General features: G+C 47.2%; 1 protein-coding gene across 3 annotated transcripts; it reads right to left on the minus strand.

The window, feature by feature from the left end:
• Window positions 1-447: 447 nt before the first annotated feature.
• On the minus strand, window positions 448-7,659 carry CCDC190 (coiled-coil domain containing 190). Of its 3 annotated transcripts, XM_083507221.1 has the most exons (6): window positions 7,278-7,659; window positions 6,355-6,421; window positions 5,641-5,919; window positions 4,552-4,777; window positions 3,140-3,257; window positions 448-2,014 (listed from the first exon to the last, which is right to left on the minus strand). In XM_083507221.1, exons 4-6 carry the CDS (start codon window positions 4,724-4,726, stop codon window positions 1,435-1,437), a joined length of 873 nt encoding a protein of 290 aa, XP_083363347.1. In that variant the 5' UTR covers window positions 4,727-4,777; window positions 5,641-5,919; window positions 6,355-6,421; window positions 7,278-7,659; the 3' UTR covers window positions 448-1,434. The 3 variants fall into 3 exon arrangements, with proteins under 3 accessions (XP_083363347.1, XP_083363346.1, XP_083363345.1); XM_083507220.1 differs by lacking the exon at window positions 5,641-5,919 and having other exon boundaries at window positions 6,136-6,421; XM_083507219.1 differs by lacking the exon at window positions 5,641-5,919 and having other exon boundaries at window positions 7,278-7,656.

Consider the following 7,659-nt stretch of genomic DNA (forward strand, 5'->3'; position numbering starts at 1 on the left):
CAATCATTTTGTGTGTTTCCCCTTGAAACACAACTGCTGTTGTGAGGGTCCTTTTGGACCTGGAAGAGGGCAGAACCCACATGCAAAATGGTTGCTGCCTGTAACTGACAAATGGAAAATCAGAAGTCCTTTTTATTTTTATTTCTCTCCCCCCCCTTTAATTTCCCGTTTCCCTCCCTCCCCCTTTTCCTTTGGGTGTCCTCTGCTCCGGGTCGTCATTGGGCTGCAAGGATGACACACACATGAAGGTGATGGACACTGAGTGAAGGACGCAGGGAGGGGAAGATCTCCCAGGGTGGGAAGCTGGGAGAAAAAAGGAAAGCTGTAGGGTTAAGAGCTACCTTTGAGGGACACTCTGCATTTTCTTTTCTCTTTCTCTGTTTTCTTTCTCTCTTTTTGTTTTGTTTAGAATAATAATAATAATAATAATAATAATAATAATAATAATAATAATAATAGTATTTTTATTATTTATTCCCTGCCCATCTGACTAGGTTCCCCTAGCCACTCTGGGTGGCTTACAGCATGTATAAAACATAATAAAATATTAAACATTAAAACTTCCTGATACAGGACTCTTTCATCTTACTGTATTATGAAAAGGCTTCAGTAAAATCTGAAAGTAAAACCTTGAGCCGCCTGGTCCAGTAGCATATAGGCATCCAGTGCAGTTCCTTCCACAGTAGTGACATGTTGACGATGGGTCACACCCTGCAAAGCAATTACCTGCTGCACTTTGCACTAGCTGCAGCTTCTGAACTGGCCTTAAGGGCAGCCCAACCGAGAGTGCCATGGCAGTAGTCTAGTCTTGGAAGTTACCAAGGCATGCACCTCTGTGGCCAAGTTGTCCCAGTCCTGGAAAGAACGAGCCACTGCAGGCATGTGGGCCTCCAACACTCCCAGACTACAAACCTGCCCTCCATCTGTAGCTCTCAGGGGATTCGCAGCATAAAAATGCAAGATAAAAACACAAAGTACACAATAAAAAAGAGCAAAACAAAACAAAGCCCCTTCCCCACCGCCAGAAACATATTTAAGAGGATATAGGATGTTGTAAGCCAAAGGCCAGCTTGAAGAGGAATGTTTTCGCCTTGCGCCTAAAGGTGTATAAAGAAGGTGCTGGGCTCCTCCTGAGCACATGAACCTGCAAAACAGATCAGAATGCAGTTTCAAGAAACTTTCCACTTTCACCCAACCAAACTGACCAAGAACTTGCGCAGCTGATTCATATGTTGCAGAAAAACAGAGTTATGTGCCATCAGCATGCTGAGAACACCCTACCAAGTCCAAAGCCCATGGTTTCATATGGAAGAGTCCTGGGAACAACTGGCTTGGTGTGCTATTTCAGGGTGTGCAAGCCTGCTTTGAGCTGATGGTGATCTTGAGTGCCATGATTTTGGAGGGTCATGGCATCCTTTCCCCGTGCACTCAGGGCTATGGTTTCATCATAGCCTGCCCCTGTGGTGAACGCTGCATGGTCTTTTTGTGTCCAAATATCTCCTGGAGACTCAGTTCCTTTTCCCAGGCAGGAGCGTTCTTGTGGCGAATGTAGCGGGCTTTCCTAGCTTCCGCATAAGACTTTAGGAAATCTGGCCTGGCATACATGGTCCTGAGGCGTCCATCTGCTGCATAGGCCTCTGGATCCATGATCAGCCTCTCAGGCCCAAGGGAAGGCCTTCGTTGCCCTGGGAGAGTCACGAGCTTAGTGCCCTTGGCTCCACCAGCAGCTCTGCTCTCCTTCTCTGCAGGCCCTTCCCCTTGGCCCTCGGTTCCATCTGCTTCCTCTCCCTCCCCAGCCTCTGAGGAGATGCACAGCTGCTTGGCGATGGAGTCCTGTAGGGTGGCGATGTCCCTGTCAGCAGTGGTGTTTGGGTCTGTGACATTCAAGGGGGGCAAGTGCCCTTTTCTGCCCTCTTCATTTCTTGCGACATCACCATCAGGCTTCTGTAGATACAAGGAAGGCTGGCTTGTCCCTGGAAAGCCTCCTGCCTTGGCCAGTGTTTTCCTCTTGGATCTAGAAGAAAAGAGGGAGAGTCACACAGCCCTGGCCTAAGAGGGTGGTTTCAGTTCCCCACTGAACGGAGTATAAAGAAACTGCAACCACCTCAGTGGCCTGGAAGTCCATGTGCTTCTGAGGGCAAAGTGCAGCCTCTAATTGGCAGGGTCTAACCCTAAATTGGAGCGTTTCCTCATATCTTTTTTGAAGTGGAAAGAGTGAATGTGTTTGCGAACATGTTATCAGGCAAGTACCCTCACGAGAGTGCCAAGATTTGGCTCCTGCTTCTTGTTCATAGTTTGCTGTGACAATGTGGAATAGGGAGTAGGCTGCTGCTACTTTGCGTGAGGCAAAGCTGACGCAGTGGCTCTGCCTCCATCCTCCATTTACACTTCCAGTCGAGGTTTTGAAGGCTTTGTTCTGTCTCCACAGTCAGAGACAGTTCAGGTGGTAGTCAGTTAACTAATTGTGCTCACACAAGGATTATTGCTGGCACAACAGGACTTTCCCCACTCTGCACATATCCTGCACGGTTACCAAATCTGTTCCAGAGATTTAGAACAGATTCAGGGGGTGGAGATCCACATGGGAGGAGAGGAGGAGAACCAGAGCCAGCCCAATACATTCTCCTGCCTGAGGCAAACCAGAAAATGGCAACCCGTGGGAATCCTGGGAACTGTAGTTTGTTCAGTGTGCATGGATAGCAAATATCAGGCTCAGGGACCAGATGCAGCCCTCCAGGTCGCTCTGCTGGGACTCAAGCCACCCCCTTCTCCAGTCCTTCTTTGCACCCTTCATAAGCGTTTTTGACTGATGCACCCCTCCAAAAACATGCCTCCTCTCTCTCACCTCTGCACCATGGCTAACTGGCTGGAGGCTGAAGCTGCTCTCTAGCAAAGCTGGGAGGGAGCTTGTCTGTCAGGAGGCGGGCATTTGATAGAGATATGGAAAGGAAGGGCTAGTATGATGCCGTGAAATGGGGAGACATTCTGTGGTAAAACAAGGCTGCTGAAATGGAAGAGGAAAATGGGCGGCAGATGCAATGCTCATGAAATGAGAATAAAACTTGGATTTCCATTCCTTAGACACATGCATGGCATTTTAGGAGCCCAGATGTGAAGTTCTCCTGACAGACACCCTTACCGCTGTGCCGCATCTTGGAATCTGCTGTAATCCTGTCCTGCCTGTGGCGACAGGAGTGGAAGAGCCAGTTTTATGCTTCTGCGTCCAGGGCCCACTGAAAGCTTCTGCTTGGAGCGACCTTGGGAGAAAAGGAGCAGGCTGGTTATCAGGATCCCCCCTGCATTAAAAGCCCCCAAACAGGGACTTTGGAGTCAATCTAGATCAAGCATTGTCAACATGGTACCATCCAGATTCTGTGGGCTGCTGGATAGGGTTCATAAGGGTTGTAACTCAAAACATGTGGGGTGCCCCACATTGGCTGCTGCTGCTCTACACAGGAGATGTGTGAATGATTTGTGACTGTTTTAACTGAAGAACAGCTGGGAGGAGGCTGTCAATTTCAACAAAGGAACAGAATGGGACGGCTTAATCCTGTCTTGCTGTTTGTCCACTCAAAATGGCTTCCCCAAATTGCTTTTCACCCTGAAAGGAAGATTCTTTCATCAACTGGGCTACATTTGAGTCAAAGAAGGGTGGGGAAAGGCTGTTTACCAATGAGGATGGGGGTCATTTTCTGGCACTGAACTGCAACCAGTGTGCCCTATGACTAGGGTCTGATTAGGTCATTAGGACCATATTGATTGATGTTCTAATCTTAAACTAGCCCTAGTCATGGGGAACAACTTGCATAGAATGGGCAGTCTCAGATGGGCAGAGATGCCTCTCCATTCTACATCCAAAAGATGCACCCAGCCAATTCAGGGGAAGAATATGCAACCCCATTGACACACATGGAAGCCTGCTTCTTCCCTTCCTGGATCAGGATCAGGGCATCTGTGGCCTTCCAAGGGTAATCTTGGTGGCAGGGGTCAAATTCTGCACCAAATTAATTCCAACTGCAGAATCCCTGCTTTCAAAAAGTGGCTTTGCCGTTGCATTGGGTGAAAGAAGAAGGAAACAGCTCCTCATTATTGGAGTATTACAATATATCCAAAACAATGGAAGAAATTGGAAGGATTTCAAAAGAAAAGAACGATAGGGACTGGAAGGTGTTTAAAAGATACGTGCAAAATCATATCGAAAAATCAGAACTCCTATTAGAATAAACAAGTTCTGTTTCAAATACTGAAATATCAAATAAGATGGAAAACAATGTGTAATAGAAAAATAAGTATGAAATTAGGGTAAAGGTGTGTGAAAGAAAGTAATAGAAGTGGAAAGAAATTGTAATTGAGTAGACTGGAAGTCAAACACAAAGGTGGGGTGAAGGGTTGGTGGATGGTGATGGGGAAAGGAACTATTTGTGGGATTGAGTGTAAGTATGTTTGAACATTTTTAAGGATTGTATGAAATGTATGTTTGTATGCTTGTATATGTGTATTAATGATGAATTCAAATTTCTAAAAAAAAAGAAAAAGGAAACAGCTCCTCACTCTTCTGCATTCTCATGAGCTCCTGCTGGAGTCTCCGCTGCTCCTTCATCATTGAATTCAAATAGGAGAGGCGGGCGTCTTCTAAATGCTGCAGTCCGCGGATGAGCCTGGCCTCTGCCCTCTTGCCATCCTGCCTCTCGGCCTCCCAGCGTCTGGAGGTCTCCCCACCTGCCATGTCTGTCTTTAGTCCCAGAGAGAGAAAGGCTTCCTGGCACCCCTGGAGAATCTGAAAAAGATTTAGCAAGGTCAGCCCCACATCCTCTTTCCCTCAAGATAGCTGCATATCTCCCAGCTGTCCAATTAACAGCCCAGCATTTGCATAGAATTTCTGAATGTTGTGATTAAACATGTCATGCAAATTTATCCTCCACTACTGAGACATTATTTATGTACAAGCATACCCCACTTATGTGCATTCTACTTGCACATGACTGCATATATTTGTGGTGCCGGGAAATAATTAAATAAATTGAATCGTACCAGGAATTTGTGAGAGAAAGCTGTTGTAGTGATCAGGTGGGATTGCTATGAGGAATTATAACAAATATAGAGTAAGCCATCTGTGTCAGCAATGAAAGCATTGCGTTGACTGGGTTTAAACTATTTTGATATGATTCTTGATCAATCTACACCTCTGCATCCCTGTTCCATTTCTCTTTCTTGACCAGTCACGTACACTGCCAGTTGCTTCACCAGGCAGGCATCCTGGGTCATCAAAGACAGTGGCCAGTTTCTTTGATGTAGCTTTTCTGGTATGTTAATCTTAGGATGTTAATATTAGGGCCAGGAAACAGATCTCACCTGAAGGTGATAATGATCGCTGTACCGCCTGGCCATCATTCTTATCATCTATATTGCTTGTTTATCACCTCCGGGGTTGCCAGACAGCACTCCTTTTGTAGTTCTGTTTTGTTTACCCCAGAAATAGGCGTGCTTAATTAGTTTTGGTAGTTTAATTTTCCCCACGTGGGGTTTGTTGAAATGCTCAGAAGAAATCTGATTGGTTCTTATGAACACCCTGTAAAAAGTTCTTTTGTGAATAAAACGACCTGGACCGAGGGGTAGAGGGAGAGAGATTATTATACGCACCCTTCCCAGAGTCTTGCTGGTTCAAGCCTCTGTGTGTATTCTTATTAATCAGAGTTCAATCCTTCCTTTACTTTGAGAACGCCTCAAGCTGGAGAGTCTCCGTCAGTGAGGGCAGAGGAAGTCCCAAAGAGACCAGAGGCACAGTGGGGCTTTGTTAGGCTCCTCAGCCTCCCCACCTAGGAGCTGATGAGCAGGGTAGTGCAGCAGCAGCCGCCACTTTTCTGCAGCCAGCCCCGAAACTTCAACTCTAGTTAAAGAGAGCGTTGTGGAGAGAGAGCACTGGAGAACAGGAGAAAACAGGCATTTAAAGAGGGTGCTCCCCACTTTACACAATTTCACTTATGTGTGCAGAGGCTCAGAACGTAACCCCGACATAAGTGGGGAGATGCCTCTATTTGTGGGGTGCCCAAATCTTGTTTAGAAATTTGGATCCCATCAGAAGTTGCCTCATTACAGCAGAACAAGCAACATTAATCTGAACAGGTCTAGGCTCACATTCGGAGTGGTCTCAGGGATCTCCTGTGATTCTGTCCACACTCGGGGCTCATCCAGACTTCCTCTTGGGCTGTATTTCTATGGAAAGGTGAGGGCTGGGCTTTAAAGCTCTGTGTCCAAGTGCGTGTTTATTTGGAGCTGGCGCTCTCCCTGGGAAAATCTAGGTGGTACTGCTGAAGCTGGGCAGACGGCAACCGGGTTTTCCTCAGTGGGACTTACTTCTGAAAAAACATGCAGAGAATCAGGCTGTGAACTGGGCCGCGTGGGGTCAGGCGCTCCCAAAGATCTGAAAGAGAAAGGGAACAATCCTGGAATTGCCAAACCCTTAACAGGGGGCCTGCGTTTGTTGTGTTACGCAGATGGTGTTGCTATGAGAAGGGCTGTTACCTAAGCCATAGTTAACACATTAGCTGAACTCTGTTCTGGAAGGCTAAAAAGTAAATCTTGCTGTTTACATACCCCTTTTAATGCGTGAGTAAACAGTGCAGAACTTGCTACACCTATAACTTCCTTAAGTTATTCACTCCTATGCCTCCAGTGTAAAGGAGCAGAGTCCTGAAGCTTTTCATGGGTTGTGAACGCTAGAAAGAGATCCAGCTGTGGATGCTAGACTATGCCTTGACTCTTGGCTACGTTATTCCTTCAGCTGCCCAGGGGCATTGCTGTACAGAATTTCAAAAATGCCACTAATCCGTCCCAGAAGATGTGCAATGTCTGTTGTGTGAGTCGCATAGGAACAGGGGAGGGTTGAGATGAAGAACTCTGGGATTGGTTAAGGAAGAGGCGAGTGGCCTGGCTGCAGTGGAGCAGGGAAAGTGGATCAGGCCAGCTGACCTGTGCCAGTGTAAAACTAATCCACCCAAAGTCCTCTTTGCATCCAAAGAAAGATGGTGCAACATTAGGTTTCTTGGGTTTCTCTCAGGTGGCCACGTGGAAGGAGAACAGTGTTTCTTCCTGTTCCTTTAACGCTCGTATCAAAGAGGAAAATTTCTAATCCCTGCAATGGCAAGCTGCAAATGCCGAAATGGCCCACACAGCTATGAAGCCCTGTCCTCCTTGGCACCTGGCCTTGGCACACACCCTGCAAGGGCCCCTGCCAACACACGAGAGAAGAAATGCTGGAGAGCAGCAGCAGCACTTACAGTTGAAGGATTCGTCCTGTGATTCTCTTTTGTTCAGGATGACAGGGACCCTGAGGCTATTGGGGAATTCCAGGCACAATCCGCAGAGCAAAGAAAGGCTGATCATGTTAAAAGCCAGCAATAATTTTCTCTTTCTGTCTTTTGCTTGCCCTTCCCCAAGGAACGCGTGGCGGTGGGGAATCCAGAAAGCTCCTGAAATCCTGAACACTAGACCCAAATCTTCCCACAACGGAGGCTGCTTGCAGGGCAAGTGAGAGCCGCATGCTCCCAGTGCTGCGTGAAAACTCCGCTGCGCCTGCTGCCGGCTCTACTACATGGATTTGGCTTGTTGCCTAGTAGGCGGAGGCAAAGAACAGGGCAGCTCCTTGACTCAGGGGAGCAG

Source organism: Podarcis liolepis (assembly GCF_965112155.1).
Source record: "Podarcis liolepis genome assembly, chromosome: 6".
Lineage (NCBI taxonomy): Eukaryota > Metazoa > Chordata > Lepidosauria > Squamata > Lacertidae > Podarcis > Podarcis liolepis.

Coding starts and splice junctions, on each gene's coding strand:
- CCDC190 (XM_083507221.1), bottom strand. CDS start 4,726: ATGGCAGGTGGGGAGACCTCCAGACGCTGGGAGGCCGAGAGGCAGGAT. Junction 3,258..4,551: donor GCTCATGAGAATGCAGAAGA/GTGAGGAGCTGT, acceptor TTTTCTCCCAAG/GTCGCTCCAAGCAGAAGCTT. Junction 2,015..3,139: donor TTCCAAGATGCGGCACAGCG/GTAAGGGTGTCT, acceptor CTTTTCTTCTAG/ATCCAAGAGGAAAACACTGG.